Consider the following 19,169-nt stretch of genomic DNA (forward strand, 5'->3'; position numbering starts at 1 on the left):
CCTAAAATACAGGTAAAGGTAGCCATTTAGAGAAGCCAGCCCCTAGGGAGGATCTGGGGACCCCCTGGAAGGACAGCTCATCTTCCAGACTACAAAGATCAGTTCTGAAAAAAAAATGATGTTTTGGAGAACGGATTGAGGGCATTGCACTGAGGCCCTTGTCCTTCCCAGGCACCATCCTGAAAATAATTTTATCCTGGGGGGGGGGGGGTATCAGCATCACTGCCTTTACCATCTGCCTTTACTTCTTTGTCCTGCTGGCCTCCAGCCCCCTCTGGCTCGGCTACCTTAGCAGTCACTTATTTGTTTAGGGGATCTTGACACTGCCTCTCTAGAATCCCGCTGCAGCCAGTTTACCGGGAGGGGAAAAAAATCAGTAGAGGAACAAAGGGAGCCACACCCCATGATCCCTGGAGCTGGAGACAAGCACTCGGCACATGCTCAGGAGCCCTCTCAGGTTGTCGCTGCAGATAAGTGTTGTCTCAGAGAGGAAAGGGGCCGAGCAACGGTTTCTAGCAGAGGGCGACCAATTCCCAGCCCCCCTCCCCAAATCTATGGCTGTGCTGCCGGCCTGTAGACCAGCCCCCCTCCAATGTCACAGATCATGCTGAAGGGCAACTTGAGAGGTGCCCACGGCCGGCGGTACTTCCCCGGCATTGTCTACAACGTCGCCAGGGTCCCATCGCTTGGGACCGCCCAGCCTTTTGTTTGCTTCCGACGACACTCCCCACTCCAAGCGAGGCTTGGGCTCTTCCGAGGAGGGCCGCAGGACTGCGAAACCTCTCCTTGCCTTTCACAGGAAGATCTGGATGCTGCTGTTGCCAAGGCGACCGGGCAGCCCATCAGCATGCTGGAGAACCTGGCTGGTCCTCCCGGCCAATGGGAGAGCCAGGCTGGCATCCAAGAGACAGCTGCTGCCTGTAACCAAGGGCTACCCACTGGCAAATGGGAAGTGCATCTCTCTCCGGGAAAAGGGTTTGGTTTCCTATTAGCCTACAGCAGGGAGCAACTGGAAACAGCCAGGGAGCTAAGGAGACTCAATCTTCTCCCCTCCCCACCCCCATCCCCCAAGTAGATATCTGAGCAGCCAGTTTAAGCTTCTCGCCAACCTCCGCTGGATCTGGGGCTGGGCTGGGCTGGGGGCAGGGAAGCAGCCAAACCCACTTGCTGGGGTGGGGGGGAGTTGCCCTTGAAGTGGGGCCTCCCAAGGAATTCCAGACAACTGGGTTTGTGAAACAAGAGGCAGGGAGATTGCCTCTGAGAGTCAGCCAAGTGCAACTTTGCTTGGTTCATCTCGTGGGCATCTATGGGGCAGGGCAAGCTCAGCTTTCTTTGGGGAGGGGTAACGCCACTCAGATTAATTTTAATCCCACTCAGGAGGGTCAGTGCCGCAAAGGGCTGGCCAGCCCCCCACGTGCTCCGTCAGGAATCCAGTCTGGGGCCTGCCCATGTGTGATGTCCTTCCCCGTGACTTTGAAAGACGGAGCTGAGAGCCAGCTGGGCCCCCGGTTCTGATTGCCCCTTTGCCATACCGTCGAGCTGGACTGTGTCATCCTTGTGGGCACAGGAGGAGAACAGTAGGGGCCTACCGAAGAGGAATCTTGAGAAATGGCATGGGAAACGTTCTGAACCTGCTCCGGTGTTACATTGGTGGCATTATAACTCCTGCCAATAGCAATGTAAAATCCAAGCAGGTTTCTCAAGCAGCTTTTTCCAACCTTTTGACAATAGAGCAGCCCCTGAAATAATTTTCCAGATTTTAAGGTGCCCCAGAAGTGAGCTGGCCACGCCCCCTGCCCACACCCCCAGAAGAGACATCACTGTTGAAGTACATCCAGTCCTAGAGTGGCCAACTCCGGATGGGAACAGTTTGGGGAGCGACTTCACCTAAAATTTATACCATCACACAGAATCTGCCTTCCAGAGTGGATGTTTTCTCTAGGGGAACTGATCACTACAGTCTGGAGACCAGTTGTGTTTCCAGGAGAATCCAGGTGCAGTCTGGAAGCTGGCAACCCTAGCAGTGGCATACCTGATGCACTGAGCCATCCCAAGCAGGATTTCACCCAGGCAGTCTCCCTGGCCTTCACTAAAGAAGAAGGAGGAATTGGTTCTTAGATGCCGCTTTTCTCTACCCGAAGGAGCCTCCAAGCGGCTTACATTCGCCTTCCCCTTCCTCTCCCCACAACAGACAAACCCGGCTCGCCAGATTAGAAGTCTGCACTCCTAACCGCGACTCCAAGCCGGCTCTCAACTGATGGTTGCAAACCCAGGCTGAATTGTTGTCAGCACAGGGAAGGGTGTGGGGCTGAGGTGGGAGAGAAGGTCTTTGTCTCGGAACATGAAGTGTTTGAAACAGTGCCATGTGCCGCTCGCATTCCTCTGTCATTGTGGAGAAAACAAGGGAAGCTCAAGGCCACCCACCAGGGAAGCTGAGCACAGAACTGGGTGGGTTGCAAGTAGAAAAATCCAAGCCAATCGGGGTTCTGAATTACCAGCCTATTGTTCTGGGCAGGTCCCTCTCCAGGGCTGCCAGCAGTTGAGGCCCCTGCTCTGGTTGTGGAGGTTTCCTCTCTTACGGGTATCCCTCTGCCTTCTTCCCAAGCGCTCATGTATTTCCCTGAGCAATGTTGGGTGACCTCCACCAAGACGGTTCTTGACCTTGGGTTCTTGAGCTCCTGGCCTTCTCGCCACTCCCACCACACTGGCTTTGTGGTAACACACACCCCGCCCAAGAGAAAGGGGGACATTTCAGAGGGGCTTCATCACACAGTGGTACCTGCAAAACGTCCTGGGACCCAGCTCGCACTCAGGGTCAACTGCAAATGGGCTGCAGAAGAACAGCATCCATGGGACTGATTATTTGTTGTGAATTCTGCAGGGGGTTGGACTAGATGACGCTGGAGGTCCCTTCCACGATTCTATGATTTCTGGTTGTCCCCAGTAGAGAAAGGGCCTGGCCATTGCAAGGCTACCGGGGTCAACAGAAGTACTTGGGCCCAGCTTGGATTGAGTCACAGAAGACTCCATGGTTCCTTGAGGGGGGCGATGTCCACAGACCATTTTATTGTCTCAAGCTTTGATGAGGGTGTTGGCTGCAGGTAGCATGGCCAACCTCCAGGTGGTGGCTGGAGACGTGCTATTCCAATAGATCTTCAGGGGACAAAGATCACCTTACCTGCGGAACATGGCCTCTTTGTTCAATCTCTCACCCCCTGGCCTCAGCTTCCCAGGTCGATCCCTCTCCTCGGGCAGGAGGACCTCTTGCATCTCCCCCACCTGGATGCCGTGAAGATGGGAGAGCAGGAGGCTGTTCAGAAATGACTCGAGGAAGGTCACCGTGGGGATATTCTGGCACAGGACTCGCTCCAGCTGTTCCCGCAGACAAGGGGACAGCAAGATGAATGGATGAGCGTGAAGGGCAAAGGGGAGGAAACGGAATGTTCACAAGCGTTTTGGATTTGCCGATCCTCCCCAGCTCCACCACTCCGATTTCGAAGGTGGTGCCAAGCCAGGTGGTTATGGGGAGGATATTCCTCCGGGAAGAAAAAGGCCCTGTTGACATTTCCCAGCAAGTCTTACAATGTTTAGGTCAGTGAGAAGCATCACAGGATTTACCAGGGAATCTCAAGGCTAACCAGGTGCCTCCAGTAAACAACCAGATTGCAGGAGTGAATACTATTTACCCTAGTGATCAAAGTTGAAACTGTTTAAATAAAGAGGAACCATGACATATGGCAATGACATCGTGCTGCGTTCATTGGAGGGCCGGGGAAGAAAGACAGGAGGTACGGCCCTGTCACTCACCTGAATGTTGTCAGAGTTTAAATATGCAAGAGAGAGAACCCCCCCCCCCAAGCTGCTTGAAAGAATAAAGGAGTTTTATCAGCAAGAGAAACAACTTTGTAAAGAGAGAGAGGAGAAAGTCCTGTGCCTAACTAACCAAGTGTTGTATATTCAAGTCCACAAGGACTTGCTGGTTTGACTTTACAGGCTGGCAGGGGCTCATGGTATTTATAGTCCATGGACGTCTGGCGAGCCACAGTTTGGCTACCCCTGCTTTATATCCAGAGGCATCTCAGAAGCGATATAGTGATCTAAACATTCTACAGGTGTTCTCAGCCTCACCACAGCCCAGTCTATTGGGATATCTTCATATTACCTGGGGGGGAAATGGCTCCCCTGGGGGCACAGGGGAAGCCCACATCTGGGGTTAGGGTTCAACTGGGGGACTTGTTGGGGTTTCGGCACTGCCAGCTTTTGTTTACCCCTCTGCATTCAATGAGGCTTCCTCCTTAACAAGCAAACAGCAGCCAAAGGTCCAGGATACCTTCCCGCTTGGGCTGCCTTCCTATTTGGCCTCCACTTTGGTCTCATCTTGCAGCAACGCCCAAAGTTGCCAGGGGCTGAGCCCCCCGAAGCCCTGATCCCACACCCGCACTTTCCTGTCTCGGGACTGGCCCCGATCCATGACGCTTCTCCCTGCAGCCATGCCACCCGATGCACCTGGCGCCGGCGGAACTCTCACCTGGATCGGCACCTGAGCCTGCAGCGCCAGCACTGATCACCAGAGGGCGTCAGCTCCAACGTTTGCTTTCAAAACTGTGGGCATCTCAAGCTGGTTGTGAGCCTGAACAGAGCAAGGGTGGGGGGCCCAGACACAAAGTCAGAAAGTGTCTGAGCATGCGTGGTATATCTCCCCCCCGCCCAAGCAACTTCTAAAAAGGGGGCCTCTGAGCATATGCAGAGCAGCCCCACAAGTACCTCTTGGCAAAGCATCTTTCGTGCTCCCACCGGAAACTGTCCCCCCCCCCGAGAATGCTTTCAGTCAGGATGCAGTACGACGATCTGATCTGTTTTTCCAAGTTCCTTTTTGTTTATGTAAACCGATCAAATTTATTTTTTAAAAATCTAATCGTAAAAACATGTCAATGCTAAGGGTCACTTGGTGCAAACTGTATAAGTTTTACCTGCCATCCGGTGCAAGGAGATCTTATTCATCCGTACTTGTGGAGGGCTGATACTTTTCAAATATATCTTTGTGCTGCTTTGTTGCACGTCCTCTCCTCTGCTGCCCACAGGAACTGCTCCCTGCCCGTCTCCAAGTGAGAACCTTTCAGATACTTCAAGAGAGCCACCGTGTCCCTTCTCAACCTCCTCTTCTCCGGGCTGAACGTCCCCAAGTCCCTCAGGCTTGGTCCCCAGGCCCTGGGTCATCCTCATCACTCTCCCCTGCACCTTCTCCGCTTTGCCCGCTGCCTGGTCAAAGCGAGGCCTCCAAAACTGCACACAGTCGTACAACCACAGCAGTAATAACCACAACACTGAAACCCGCTTTTGAAAATGCTGCATACAGAAATGTATTACTTAAATTTATTCCAAAGAATATATATATTATATATATACTGTTTCCACACTTATGTTTCCAAAAACATTACATGAAAAAAAAACGTTCACGAAGACAGCATGAGGTCTACCTTGAAGCTGCCGGAATCAGATAACCCTAGGAGAGTGTCCCACGAGTGACGTTCTGCAGTAAGTCCCCAAAAAGGAAAGTTCTGGCTTGTGCATGAAATAACAAGGGGGGGGGGTTCCAGCCGATGTTTCAGAGGTAGGGAGACCATCTGGAGTTCTCCCCCCCCTTCAAGTCCCTTGAAACTTGTCATAAAATTTACATTCCAAGTCTGAGGCTTAGGAGGATGTTGGCATATTCAGGGATGGGGGTGGAAGGAGTTCATTTCTGGATGTCTGGGAACCCCCACCCCACCCCACCCCACCTTTTATTCCCAAAGAATACCCTGGGGTCACCTGGTAAGGTGGGAAACCAGGTTCGTTTTCATGGCTAGTTGGAGGGGGGGGAAAATAAATCTGTATCAATGCCAGAAAATCAGCAACTTTAAATTTGCATGCATTTAAACGGATCAAGGTCTCACAGCAGCAAGAGTCTCCTCTCTTCCTTCAGAACCCTAGAACCGAAATCCGGGGTGAAAGCTTTCCGGCCGATGTTGCCAATTCAACCGATTTCATTGCAAACCTTTGTATTCTCCTTCCTCAGCATCACCAACCCCACGCTTTAGGTCAAAAGCTGGTCTCTCTCTAGAACTATGAGCCATGATCGCTCAACAGAACCTCCACATTCTGAGGCAGCGTACCTCAGAATGTCAGTCGCTTGGAGCTAGAAAACCCAGGACACTTGTTGCCTGCCTGCCGTGCCTGTGGGCTTCCTGGGGGGCATCTGCGGAAAACAGGATGCTGGACAAGAAGGATCAACCTGGGCCTGATCCAGCAGGGGACAAAACGTTCAACTTGGCAAATGAGTATTTAGCATGTCATGTCTCTGTTTTTTAAAGCAACGTTCACATTTTTTAAAAAACGAGATGTCTTTTGATCGCTTGTCTTTAAAAAAAAAAAAAAAGTGAAGATCCGGGAAAGTTCAGATTCAAGCGATGGAGACAAAAGTTACTAAATTGGGGAGGGGACCGCTCGACAGCCCACCATGGCCCCTTGCTCTGGGGACTACTCGGGAGCTGAATTCTTGGCCCCATCCTACATTCAACTCCGCATCCGGAGTGCCCAGCTGGGTCTTACAAGGAAAAAAAGGGAAGGGTCCGAAATAAGCAGAGAAGGTCCTCAACTACATGAAAGCAACCCAAGCCAAATTGTTGAGGACCCCCTGGCCTTGCCGAGGAGAGCTATGAGTTCCCCCAGGTCTTTGCTCACACTAGAGAAATTTAGCGCAGATCATCCGCAGAATCCGGGCTCTGCTCTGAGACACATGTACACTCCATGCTCCTGAGCACATGCGGCGTCTCTGCATTTCTCACCATGGCCGCTTTGCTTGGATTCTACCACAGCTATCACCAAAGGTTCTATCTTAACTGTTTCAGTCTGAGATGGCCATAACTAGGGCAGAATCTGGGCAGGAAATGGTCCTCAGCAGAAGCGGAGCATCCCGATGGACCTGGGAGGGCAGGCCGCCTAGCCCAAGCCTTGTTTGGGGTGGAGGGCGTGGCTAAAAAGGGTCATACGTGGCCTCTGGGTTCCTCTTTGACCCAGCGGTGGGGCTTTGGCTTATTGCAATCACCCAAATCCCCTGCCTTGCGGATGCACCTCACCAGAAGCCTGTTCTGCATCCCCAGACTCTCCCACCGCTGACCTAAGTGGACTTTGAGAGGGTGTTTTTCCTCCAGTCGGTTCAGCAGTTGGAATGTCATGACCAGCTGCAGAAACCTTCCCTTCCTCGGGAAGACCAGCCCCGGCCATCCTCTCTCACCTCTCAGGCTTTCCCTTCCTGCCCGGCCATTACAGGCTGCCCCAAAGACGGTGACCGGACCAGGAAGGACACAGCGAGAAGTTCAAACAGGCCCGTCTCTCTCCCTTTAGCCTTGCCAAGCCAGGCAAAACGCGGATGAGGACAGAAGGACGCATGAAATGGGGCAGTGGGGAAGGTGCGTGGAGAACGGTTTCGATGCCCAATTTCAAGGTCTGAGATCCGGATTTTAAAAATTAAACTGGCAGGGACCTCATGAGAGACTCTGAAACACGATGCCTTCAAACCTTTTAAAAAGTTACAAAAACACAACACGGGTACCTTGTTTGCCTTAAACAGCCTTTCTAAAAAAAAAACCCTTTCCCCCCCTCCTGAATTGAAACGTGAGGCTGCCTTGACTAGGATGCCACAAGATTTACTTGTCGAAGGTGCCAACGCAAGAGTTCGGACTTGCAGAGGAGTGTTCTCCCCGTGCCTCTTTGTGAGTCACTGTTCTGGCTCCTACTCCTGCTTCTGCTTTGAAAAAGATTGGGTGATCCAATTATACCACAGAGAGCGACGAAGCAGAATTCTATCCCAGCCGTGGGCTGGAAAGGGGGGAAAGCCAAAGCAGTGAGTCATGCAGAGATAAATAGGCAGCCTCCTCTCTGGGTGAGCTCACCAAAGCAGTTTAGGATGTATTTCTCTCTCCTGGGAAGCTGGCTAGTCTACTGGGACCCAACACACACGCTGAAAAAGATGTGTTAAACTCTTCGAGAGAAAAGCCAGCCAAAGCTAGGACCGGATCACAAACGACCCTGGAAATCTGTGAGCAAAAAGCAGCAAAAAGCTGCGGATCAGGTCAGACTCGTTGGGAAAAGGGTGCAGATTTTACTTCTCCATGCTTTTTCCTGACTGGAAACGTATCTCTTCCACACAACCCCCTCCCTGGAAGTTTTAAGTTCAAGTACAGAAGGCAAGAGTTAAGCTCCCATTTCCGCAGTGCCGTGCCCTCCCCCCCTCGCTGTCAGTCCTCTTTACAGAATAGGGGACCGCTGGCTCAGACCAGTGGTCCATCCAGCCCAGCAGCGGCCGACCAGATGCCCTGACAGGCCAGCAAACCCAAGCGACCAAGGCCCTGTTGTTGCCTCCGAGCCAGCCCTGGCGTCCCGAGGTTTCCTGCCCCTGACCACGGAGATTCCCTTAAGTTACCCTGGCTAGTAGCCATCAAGGGCCCTTTCCTCCACAAACCAGTGACGTCGTGCTTCAAGCCAGTCTCATGAGCATCGCTCCGTCCACTGCCGTCCTCCGAGTGAGGATGCACCTGTCCATTTCCGTCCTGCGTCTATCGCCCACTGATTTTCTCGGGGGGCCCCAAGTTCTCGGACTCTCCCGTTTAGACCGCTCAAACGAACGCCAGAGGAATCAGATGGGGGACTCTCAAGTCAGATCCCATTTGGGCCCTCGCCAAAGCAATGAAGCCCACCCCGTCCGGCTTCCTCGCAGCTTGCCCTGCCTCCCGGTGCCCCCCACCCCGAGTCAAATGGGAAAAGGTGGGAGAAAACGCCTCGATACCATCTGGGATTGCTGGTGCACCAAGCCCAAGTTTCAGCAGCTGCTCAGGACGACCCCTGAGCACCTGCAGAAGAAGAGGAGAAGATAATCCTGCAATTCTAATTTTGTTTTGTTTTTTTAAAAGAGAGTTCTCCTTAGAAGGGTTTCGTCAATCAAGTGGCTGCATAAACATTCAAGTTCAAAGAAGGAAGGTCTGCTCGAGAATGCCCCCCACCCCACCCCCACCCCCACCGCCAGGTATAATTCGTTTGCCTCTCCCAGCATCGTGGACTCTCCCTCATCCATGGTTGCAGCTGCAACGTCGGCCCCTCCTCTGCATACCCTGTTAACACCTTGTGCCTGCGTCTGGTACAAATCTGGTCTCAAGCCGTGGCACAGCTTTGGGCCCGGTGCCCCCATACCCTGTGCTTTACAACCGCCGCCCCACCCCCACCCCTCCGCGCCCCCGGCCGCCGTCCCGGAAGCCCCCTCCCGCTTCCGACGGATGAACCGAACGATGGAGGCGAAGGACAAGTCCGCTCCGAAACGTGACCCCCCCTCCCGAATCGCAGCCTGCCCCCACGGTCCTCCCTTCCCCTGCCCCTCGCAGCGGGCTACGGGTATCCCCCGGAACACCTTTCCCCTGTGGCTTCTCTGCCTGAAAACAAAATGGAGTCGCTTGTGCTCCGCTGGCCTGCTGCGGCGGGGAGAAATTCCCGGAGGCGGGGAGGGGGGAGGGGGTCGCCGTCCTACCGCCAGCTTAAAAATCAGAGATGAATTGGCCGGCAGCCTGCAAAATGTTGTTTTCCGTACGGGACGTCGGGTGGGTACATGGTGCTTGCAGGCTCCCCGACGGTTGGGGTGGGTGGGGGGATGAAGCTAAGTATACCTCCCTTAATTGTCAGACCGGGGGTGGGTGGGGGGAAACCTAGCCCTGCCTCTGCTGCCTATAATTATAATAACGCGTTATAACCCCGGCCCGCCAGGCTGCCTAAAGGGGATGGGGGACAGGAGGGGGATTAAAATCACATGACACTCAGCAGCCAGAGAGGAGAGGAAGCCGGCTCGTTCCCCCCCAGCCCAGCCCGCCCCCAGCCCCCAGCTCCTGGCAAGTCTGGGAGAACGGAGTCCCAGGTAGGCTGGCCTCACACCTCGGACTCTGGCACATCGTAGCTCGTGTCAGAGGCTCCGGCAGAAATGTCCCGTCCGTGCCGGCGTCTACCGGTGCGGGGGCTCCTTCTTCTTCTGGTGCGGCAAATGGGCCTGCGGCAAGTGGATGTGTCCAATCAGGCTCAAGGGGGAGCCCACAAAGGGAGCCTTGGGGTGCGAGGTGGCCAGGGTCGGCAGGCAGCACTTCTGAGGAGCGGCCGCCACGGGGATGGGAAGCACGGCTTCCGACGGGATCAAGAAAGCGGGGGCCAAGCGGAGCTGGAAGACCTTGGGGGCCGGCCCGTTGGGCGCCGGCGCGGCTTGGGCGATGGTGGGAGGCGCTGGAAGAGCTGGGGGGCTGGCCGGCTGCTCTTCGCAGCTGGGGCTGGGCTGCTCCGGGGTCTTTTCCTTTTCCAGCTTCAAGATCTCCTGCAGTTTCTCCAGCTGGGTGCGGCGGAGGTGGGAGAGCATGCGGCTGTGCTGGAACGACTCCACAAAGGTCTCGATGGGGAGGTCCCAGCATAGGAATTGCTCCATCTGCTCCTGCGGACACAGGGAGGAAGTGTCAAGGTCCCGTTAGGGTCTGCTGGTGTGCCGGGCAAGTTTCCGCAATTGCCTTGGTCGGCTCTCAGTCATCTGCAAGGGGGTCGGGTGGGGGGACAAACACACTAACTGCTGCCTCTACTGCCTACAGCAGCTCCTCACTCAGCCCTCTGGTCCTGAGAGTCAGTTTGGCGTAGTGGTTAGGAGTGCGGACTTCTAATCTGGCATGCCAGGTTCGATTCTGCGCTCCCCCACATGCAGCCAGCTGGGTGACCTTGGGCTTGCCATGGCACTGATAAAGCTGTTCTGACCGGGCAGTGATATCAGGGCTCTCTCAGCCTCACCCACCTGACAGGGTGTCTGTTGTGGGGAGAGGAAAGGGAAGGTGACCGTAAGCCGCTTTGAGCCTCCTTCAGGCTTTGAGCCGCTTTGAGCCTCCTTCTACGTAGAGATCAGGTCTGCCTCCATGTTGGTGGAGGCGGGGCGGGGGTGTCTGCTGTGATCGCACACTGTGTGCAGCCCTTAGGTCTGTGTCAGAGAGTGTGGCCTGGGGCATCAGCCTACGATGGCATCAGAACCGGGAATGTGGCAACTCAGGGCTGATTTTTACTGAAATAACCTTCCGCCCCCCCCCCCCACCTTTTTGCAAAAGTAGCCGCCAGGGTTGCTTTATCCAGGAAGAGAACCTCCTGGGGGGAAGGGGCTTTAAGCATTTCCTTTCCCGCCATTTTCTTACAGGAAGAACACTCTTGAGGTCTCCCTTGCAGGGGGGACGGTCTGCTCCACAGCCAGACTTTAGCTCAAGCAGCAGATCAACACACTGAAATGATAATATTAACGGCCAAGCACACATCCAGAACAAACCTTCACCGTGGCTGGGAGAATAACACAGCCCTGTGGGAGCAAAACTGATTGACAAGGGAGGAAAAAAATAGAGAAACCCTGCCCCCTTCTTCTTCCTCGGCCAGTGCGGTACGCTGCAGGGAAAGGAAGTGGGATCCCACTGCTTCCGTGACACGTCAGCCATACCACTGGCTTTACTCTTCTTGTCTGGGAGGTTAGGAGGCAGTAGGCGTTTTACTACTCACCGGATACAATCCAGCCCACCTAGACTGCTGCTTATGTGTCTGTAAACCTATGGGCTAGAAACTTACTGTACAAAATTGAAAAGCGGAAATGCCGGGCAGGGGTCCGGCATATCCCTGAGAGCAGGGGTAGTCAACCTGTGGACCTCCAGATGTTCATGGACTACAATTCCCAAACGCTGGCAGGGGCTCATGGGAATTGTAGTCCATGAAGATCTGGAAGGACCACAGGTTGACTACCCCTGCCTAAGAGAGCCGGGCCCCGTAATTCGGGCTTTGACTCACCTCCACTTTAGCCTCCACTCCATCCAGTTCAGCCTGCAGCCTGCTGACGGCATTCTGCGGGGTCCACTTTTCCATACAGGCCCCTGCAAGAGGGAGAAGAGTGTTAGTCTTTGCACAGTTACTTCACACACACACACAAACACACTTCCTCCCAGGCAAACGTGACTCAGGGAGGGAGGAGGTTTTCCGGATCAGCCACCACCCAACATGGACCAAACGTAAGGCTTCTGGGACCTACCAATCCATCTAGAACAACAGTGGCTTTGACCTGTGTCATTCATTCATTCATTCATTCATTCATTCATTCATTCGTTCGTTCGTTCGTTCGTTCATTCGTTCATTCGTTCATTCGTTCATTCATTTGTTCATTCGTTCTTGTACAAAGTTTGCAGTGTAGCCAGGAGAACCTAAGATCACCTAGCAGCCAGGCAAGAGGTCCTTGGAGGTGGTTTGCCATTGCCTGCCTTGGTGTTGTAACCCGAGGTGTTCTTTGGAGGTCTCCCATCCAAATACTAGTCCGGGCTGATGCAGTTTAGCTTCTGATGAGATCAGGCTCGCCTGTCCACATAGGTCCGGGTGTTTCAGCCTCCGAAAGAGCCATTGGGCTGCTTGCCCGGTGCCTGGGTTCTGTCACTCCAACAGGCAAGCGTGAATGGCCATAACAGAGAACTTCTCCATACTAAAGAATCCTTTGCACACAGAAGCATTGATCCTAATGGATAGCCCAGGCTAGCCTGGTCTCCCCAGGTCTCAGAAGCTAAGCTGGGTTGATCCTGGGCCCATTCTGCACACGCTAGATAATGCGCTTTCAATGCAGTTTCGAAGAGGATTTTCCTTTTCTGCACAGGAAAATCCAGCCGCAAAAGCACACTGAACGTGTATTATCCAGTGCGTGCAGAATGGGCTTAGGTCAGTCTACAGGCCACGGGGTGGGCACCATAATGATTCCCTCGGCGGGCATGGGGTACGAGGGAGGGATTAGGATGAGAGGGGAAACCTCCCCACCCGTTGTCTCACCCAGGCGCTGCTGCTTCTCTCGACATGTCTCTCGAAGTTCCCGCAGTTCCTGGTATTTGATGGCCAAGGAGGCCTTGCCGTTCTCCAGGCGTGGCTGCAGGGCCAGGTTCTGCTTGGCCAGGGCGTAGTTGGAAGCCAGGCGCATCTCCCGCTCCAGCTGCAGGTTCTGGAACTGCAAAGGAGACCAGTGAGACCCTTGGTTTGGTCCTACGTGGGGGTCTCTGCAGAGAGTCATAGAATCATAGAATCATAGAGTTGGAAGGGGCCATACAGGCCATCTAGTCCAGCCCCCTGCTCAACGCAGGATCAGCCCTAAGCATCCTAAAGCATCCAAGAAAAGTGTGGTATCCAACCTTTGCTTGAAGACTGCCAAGTCCCTTAAGGTACTGCCAGCTTGGTGTCGTGGTTAGGAGTGCGGACTTCTAATCTGGCCAGCTGGGTTTGATTCCACCCTCCTCCTCCACATGCAGCCAGCTGGGTGACCTTGGCCCCCCATGACACTGATAAAGCTGTTCTGATCGAGCAGTTCTCTCAGGGCTCTCTCAGCCTCACCTCCCTCACAGGGTTTCTGTTGTGGGGAGGGGAAAGGGAAGGCGACTGTAAGCCACTTTGAGACTCCTTCAGGGAGAGAAAAGCGGCATATAAGAACTATTCTTCTAAAAAGACAGGAGATGGCTTACATTTTGCAGTTCAAGAGCATTCCCACCTCCCAACACACAGATGAACAGGAAAACCTCTTGTCCACTTAAAACCAGTGGATCTCTTCAGCCGTCTGGTCAATGGTAGGAAGCAGGAAAAGTCTAACATGTGTTGGCCCATGCATTTGGTCTTGCTTTGCCCAGCCAGTTTTTGGTTGTTTAGTTCTTGTGGCCTGCTCCGTAACCTAGATTGCATGCGTACCGTATGATTCTTTTGGATGTGCATTTGGCTCTGTGGAAACAGAGAGCTGGAAGGTACCTCAGAGGTCATCTAGTCCAACCACCTGCATAACACAGGAATTCACCACAACCTCCTTCCTACCCCATGCACCCTGCAACCCCTGCTCTATGCTGAGAGGAAAGCAGGAAACCTCCAGGATCCCAGGGCCAATCTGGCTGGAGGTAAATTCATTTCTGACCCCAAAGTGGTGATTGGCATTACCCTGGGCATCTAAGAAAGGGCCACTCGTCCCTTCCTGTCCCCCCCCCCCCGATCTGTCTAAATTCACAGAGTCAGCATTCAGCATTGCTGTCTGATGGCCATCTAGCTTCTGCTTAAAAACTTCCAAAGGACAGCCCCTCCATGCTTCCAGAGGAACTGTTCCACTGACGAACACGGAGCAGGGGTAGTCAACCTGTGGTCCTCCAGATGTTCATGGACTACAATTCCCATGAGCCCCTTGCATGCCCGGGGAAAAGCCGATCACCGCTTTGGGGTAGGGAAGCAAAGAGAGTCTGGAATTGGAGTCACTGTGGGTAGACAGGCAGTTGTGAGTTTCCTGCATCGTGCAGGGGGTTAGACTAAATGACCCAGAAGGTCCCTTCCAACTCTGAGATTCTATGAATGGCTCAAAGTGCCATTATGTTATTCCTAACCTTGAACCCCAAACCCTTCTGATTAAATTTCATCCCACTGATTCTTCCCTGACCTTCTAGGGCAACCGATAACAACTCTCTTCCTCAAGATCAGGGGTAGTCAACCTGTGGTCCTCCAGATGTCCATGGACTACAATTCCCATGAGCTCCTGTCAGTGTTTGCTGGCAGGAGCTCACGGGAATAGTAGTCCATGGACATCTGGAGGACCACAGGTTGACTACCCCTGCTCGAGATGACAGCCATTCAAATACTATCCTATCACTTCTCAGTTCTCTCCAGGCTAAATATACCCAGCTCCTCCAGCCTCTCCTGCAGTTTGCCCCCTGTAAAAAGAACCTCTCCAAAGCTTCATGACAACAAAATATAATCTGTAATGATAATGAAAAGCAGCGACCCAAAGCCTGGGAAAACCAGAGAAACCTGGAACAGAACAAAAAGATTCCGAGCTGTGGGACCACCACTAAGAAGGTCCTGCTTCTAGGGAAGTCTACAGCAGGGGTAGTCAACCTGTGGCCCTCCAGATGTTCATGGACTACAATTCCCACGAGCCCCTGCCAGCAAACGCTGGCAGGGGCTCATGGGAATTGTAGTCCACTGACATCTGGAGGACCACAGGTTGATTACCCCTGGTCTACAGCATTGTCTTCTTGTCTTGTGGACGAGAGCATGGGGTGGGGATGACTGGATGGGAAGCCAGGAGGGTTAAGAAGATGCCCACTTAAGTCACCGCTAGGATTTAGATTGGAAGCTCCTCTGGGCAGGGATCTGAGTTTTTGTATAACTTGACTCTGATATGCAGCATGTATGTAAACATGAATCATGCACAACACGTCTCATGCACATGGCAATATCAAGAAAGGACACGCAAGAGGTCTGGCTGCAGAATGCAGTGTCCAGATGGTAAGTCCCCAGGATTTGGGGGGTGGCTTTGGAGCCAAGAAAAGCAAGAAAAGGAGCCCCTCTGAAAAGAATGAGAACTGTTCAGGACTGTTTTTTGCCAGGCCACGCTATCCCAGGTTGACCCCAGGGCTGGCTTTGGTTCCCTGTCCAGCCTGGCTCTCCCTTTTGCACTGGGCCGTACACATCTCACCAGCAAACAAAGACCAGTGGCCAGAGAGGAAGCCTGGAACAGGCTTTCTCGGGAGGTGGTGGGTTCTCCATCTTTGGAAATTTGTAAACAGAGGCTAGATAGCCATCTGATGGAGAGGCTGATTCTGTGAAGGCTCAAGGGGGTGGCAGGTGACACTGGATGAGCAATAAGGTTGTGAGTGTCCTGCATAGTGCAGGGGGTTGGACTAGATGACCCATGGGGTCCCATCCAACTCTATGATTCTATGATTCTAGGTGAGCTCAAGGCTGTGATGCTCCTTGCTAAGAGCTAATAGATGTGAAATATTTAGACTACTTGAAATGCTCCATCTCAATGCGAAGGGTCCCCATAGCTGTCACAGAAAATGCTAGTCATGGGTTGCCGGAGCCTGCGCACCAGATTTAAATGCCAAGGTGCAAAGGAGAGCCTGTTCCCTTCCAGTGTACCAACATTGTTTTATGTTACAAATTTATATCCAGCTTTGCCACTTCAAGGGTCCCACAGCAGCTTACAACATCATTATCTGTCCCTCTCTTTTATCTTCTGCACAATGAGGAAGGTTAGGCTGGGAGGCTATAACAGGCCCAAGGTCACCCAGTGAGCTTCTGTAATAGGCTGAGGACTGAAAATCTGAATCTCTAAATCCCAATCAGATGCTCTAACCACTCTGCCAGGGTTGGCCACGTTGTGGCTCTCCAGATGCCCATGGACTACAACTCCCCTGAGTCCATGGGCATCTGGAGAGCCACAGTTTGGCAACCCCTGCGCTATGCCATGCTCGCCGCCAGTCACCCAGTGGCTGAATGTGTTTAACTCTGTTAAGCAGGAGGCACAGGGCCAATGAGATAATGTGCTCTGCCAGGCCTGCTGCCCGGACTAAGCCTCCAAGCCATCAAACTTTCCCCATCATTATCTTCAGAAACCTGACTCATTTGATATTAAGCCTGGCACAATTTACTAATATTCCTTTACTAATATTCTTTCTGTGACTTCAAAAGGGGTGAACCCCCTGGATTCGGGCACTTCTGCCCTCCTCCGATAATACTGGAGGACACGAATAATAACGGAAGATCATGGCAGAACAAGGGTTCAAGCCGGAATTGGGTGCAATCCGGCAACGTGCTTTATCCCCCTTCTTCGGAACCCTGATTAGCACATGTGAGTGCTGGACGAGGAAGTAGCAGTTATCTCAATTTTAAGAGTCCAGACGTGGAAAGCAACTGTCTCATACATGACAGGGGATGGCACAACAGAACAGCATCGAACGGGCCCACCAAGGTTTGGGGGGCAGGGATGGGGTCAGGGAATACCTCGGGGGGGGGGGGGGAGGAAGGTAGCCTTCCCTCTTGGCTTTGTTTCCCCACCCATGGCTTCGGCTGTCGGGAAGGCAAAAAGAAAATCATGTGCCATTTATGAAGATGTATGATGAAAAGGCAGCGAGGGAAACAGCAGCCTGGAGATCATGAGACCATCTCGACTCCCCCCTCCCCCCCCTGCACACACAAAGCACAATAATACATTTTGCTTGCCCGACCGGTCCCCTCCCCCTTTCGGGGGGAATCAGGGGGGGGTACTGTCAGACCTCTGAGTCCCTTGCAGCAAAACAGAGGAAGCAGGCTGGGGGGGGGGGGGAGAGAGAAGGGGTGCAGGAGAGGTGTGGGGGGAGGCTGGAATGCCAGGCTTTCAATCTTGATGGCTTTACCCCAGGCAGAGGGAGCCTTGGTAGGCACGGAGCCTTCTTTCAGGATAGGGCCCCTGCCAAGGCAAGACATCCCGGCCTGGCGCCTCTCCCCCACCGCTGTCCAAATTGTTCCCCCCTCCCCTCAAATACCACCCCCCTTCCCCAGCGACCGGCGCTGTCTTTCTCCTATAGGGCCATGAAGGTGAACAACAGGGGCCCTGGCAAACGCTGTCGTCAGGGGGTGGGTTTGTAGGGGGGGGGTGCGATGGAGAAAGGACGGATGCCTCTGTGGGAGAATTAGGGCTGGGGGAGCCAGGGAGGAAGGGTCAGATGGGGGCCCCTTGTTTTGGGGGGAAGGGAGCGGGGAGGTGGGTGGGGAACCCGGGCATCCTCCCTGCCAGGGTCTGAGGCTGAAGCAGGTGGGTTGGGCTTTTGGACAAGAGGGTCCTGCCGCCAAAAGGACGGGGAGGGGGGCCGCTTTGCCCACGGCTTGCCCAGGGTGGCTGGTTTTGTTTTGCTTTGTGTGTGCCCCCCCCTCCCCACCAGGCCATTGAAAGCGACGCTGGGAATCTGCAGAAAAAGGCCACCCAGCGCAGGCCTTGCAGGATTGGCACAGCCCCCCCCTCCCCCCAATGCCATGTTTCCACCCAAGGGGCGCCGCCGCCGCGGCCCCTCGAGAGCACCACACGGCAGAGCCCCCGAGGTGGCCCGATCCCCTCTGTCCCCCCTCCCCCCCGCCCTCCCCCGGGCCCCGATCCTGGCGGCAATTACCTTCCTGCTCAGCTTGACGATGCGCTCCAGCCACGTCTCGTCCCGCATCAGGGCGCGGAGCTGCGCGGTGCTGAGCGCCCCGAAGCCCAGGTCCACGGCCGAGCTCCGCGGGCCCCGGTCGCGGTCCATGATGCGGACAGAGCAGACGGGCGGCCGCACCTGGACGGCGATCTCGCACCTGCACCTGCACGGCCGCCTTGGGCCGCCAGAGGGCGCTGGCGCAGCTCTTAAAGGGGCCGTCGCGCGCTGTTGTCTTCCGCTGGGGAGGGGGCGAAATGGGAGCGTCGTGGGGGGGGGGGCGGGGGCGGGGAAGAAAGGGGGAGGGGGGCGGGACAATGACGTGGGGGACGGCGCAAGGTTTAGGCCAACGGGAGCCCCTTCCCGATAAAAAAAAAGGGGTTGATTCTCAGCTTTGGCATCATGATGGGGCTGTGGGTGCTCCTGGCCATGTGCAGAGGGCCTTCTGTCCTATCGGCACAGGGGTGACCTTCAGGCAGGCTCGAGTGGGGCATAAAAGTGCTGCTTTCCTAATGGGAATGGCTAAAGAATTTGGGGGATTTTGTCGCTAGGCAAAAAGATGACTGCAGGGAGGAATGGCAGGTCATTCCAAAAGGATGAAAGAGGCGGAAAGAGAGAGCGAGAGAAAACTTTATCTTCTTGCCTCCAACCGGGGCTCAGGGCGGAAGATGCAAGATGGGCAAAGAGGACAGGTGCATAGCCAACCTGGGGAACTCACTGCCGCTGGGTGATGGCCACTAGAGTGGGTGCGAGGGGGCGCGAGGATTTCACGGAGGAGAGGATAGTCGGTGGCTGTTTCGCAGGATGGCGAGATGAATCCTCCATATGTTGTTATAGGTTCTGTGTAACTGTTCTACGATGTTTTATGTAAACTGCCCAGAGCCGTTTGGAAAGGGTGGTATAAAAATCTAAATAAACGAATAAATAAAGAAATATTCAGGATCTCTGAATGTGTGCTGGGTTGGAAGGCTCTTGTTGGAAGGCATCTCTTTGGTCACTGGGGGAAACTGGGTGCTGGAATGGACAGGATTTGTGGTCCTTTTTCGAATGGGATACATTCTCCGACAGCTACCTGCCGGAACCGTTCCTGTTGTGAGGCAGTATGTATATCTCTGTATACCAGTTGCTGTTGGCCCCTCTGAGATACAGAAG

At 54.1% G+C, this 19,169-nt stretch overlaps 1 protein-coding gene across 1 annotated transcript; it reads right to left on the reverse strand.

Moving 5' to 3' along the window:
• Positions 1 to 9,294: 9,294 nt before the first annotated feature.
• Positions 9,295 to 18,192, reverse strand: VPS37D (VPS37D subunit of ESCRT-I). The gene is made up of 4 exons (XM_077311977.1): positions 18,000 to 18,192; positions 12,883 to 13,054; positions 11,866 to 11,948; positions 9,295 to 10,495 (listed from the first exon to the last, which is right to left on the reverse strand). Exons 1-4 carry the CDS (start codon positions 18,126 to 18,128, stop codon positions 10,022 to 10,024), a joined length of 858 nt encoding a protein of 285 aa, XP_077168092.1. The 5' UTR covers positions 18,129 to 18,192; the 3' UTR covers positions 9,295 to 10,021.
• Positions 18,193 to 19,169: the final 977 nt, after the last annotated feature.

This window comes from Paroedura picta, chromosome 15, assembly GCF_049243985.1.
Source record: "Paroedura picta isolate Pp20150507F chromosome 15, Ppicta_v3.0, whole genome shotgun sequence".
Taxonomy (NCBI): Eukaryota; Metazoa; Chordata; class Lepidosauria; order Squamata; family Gekkonidae; genus Paroedura; species Paroedura picta.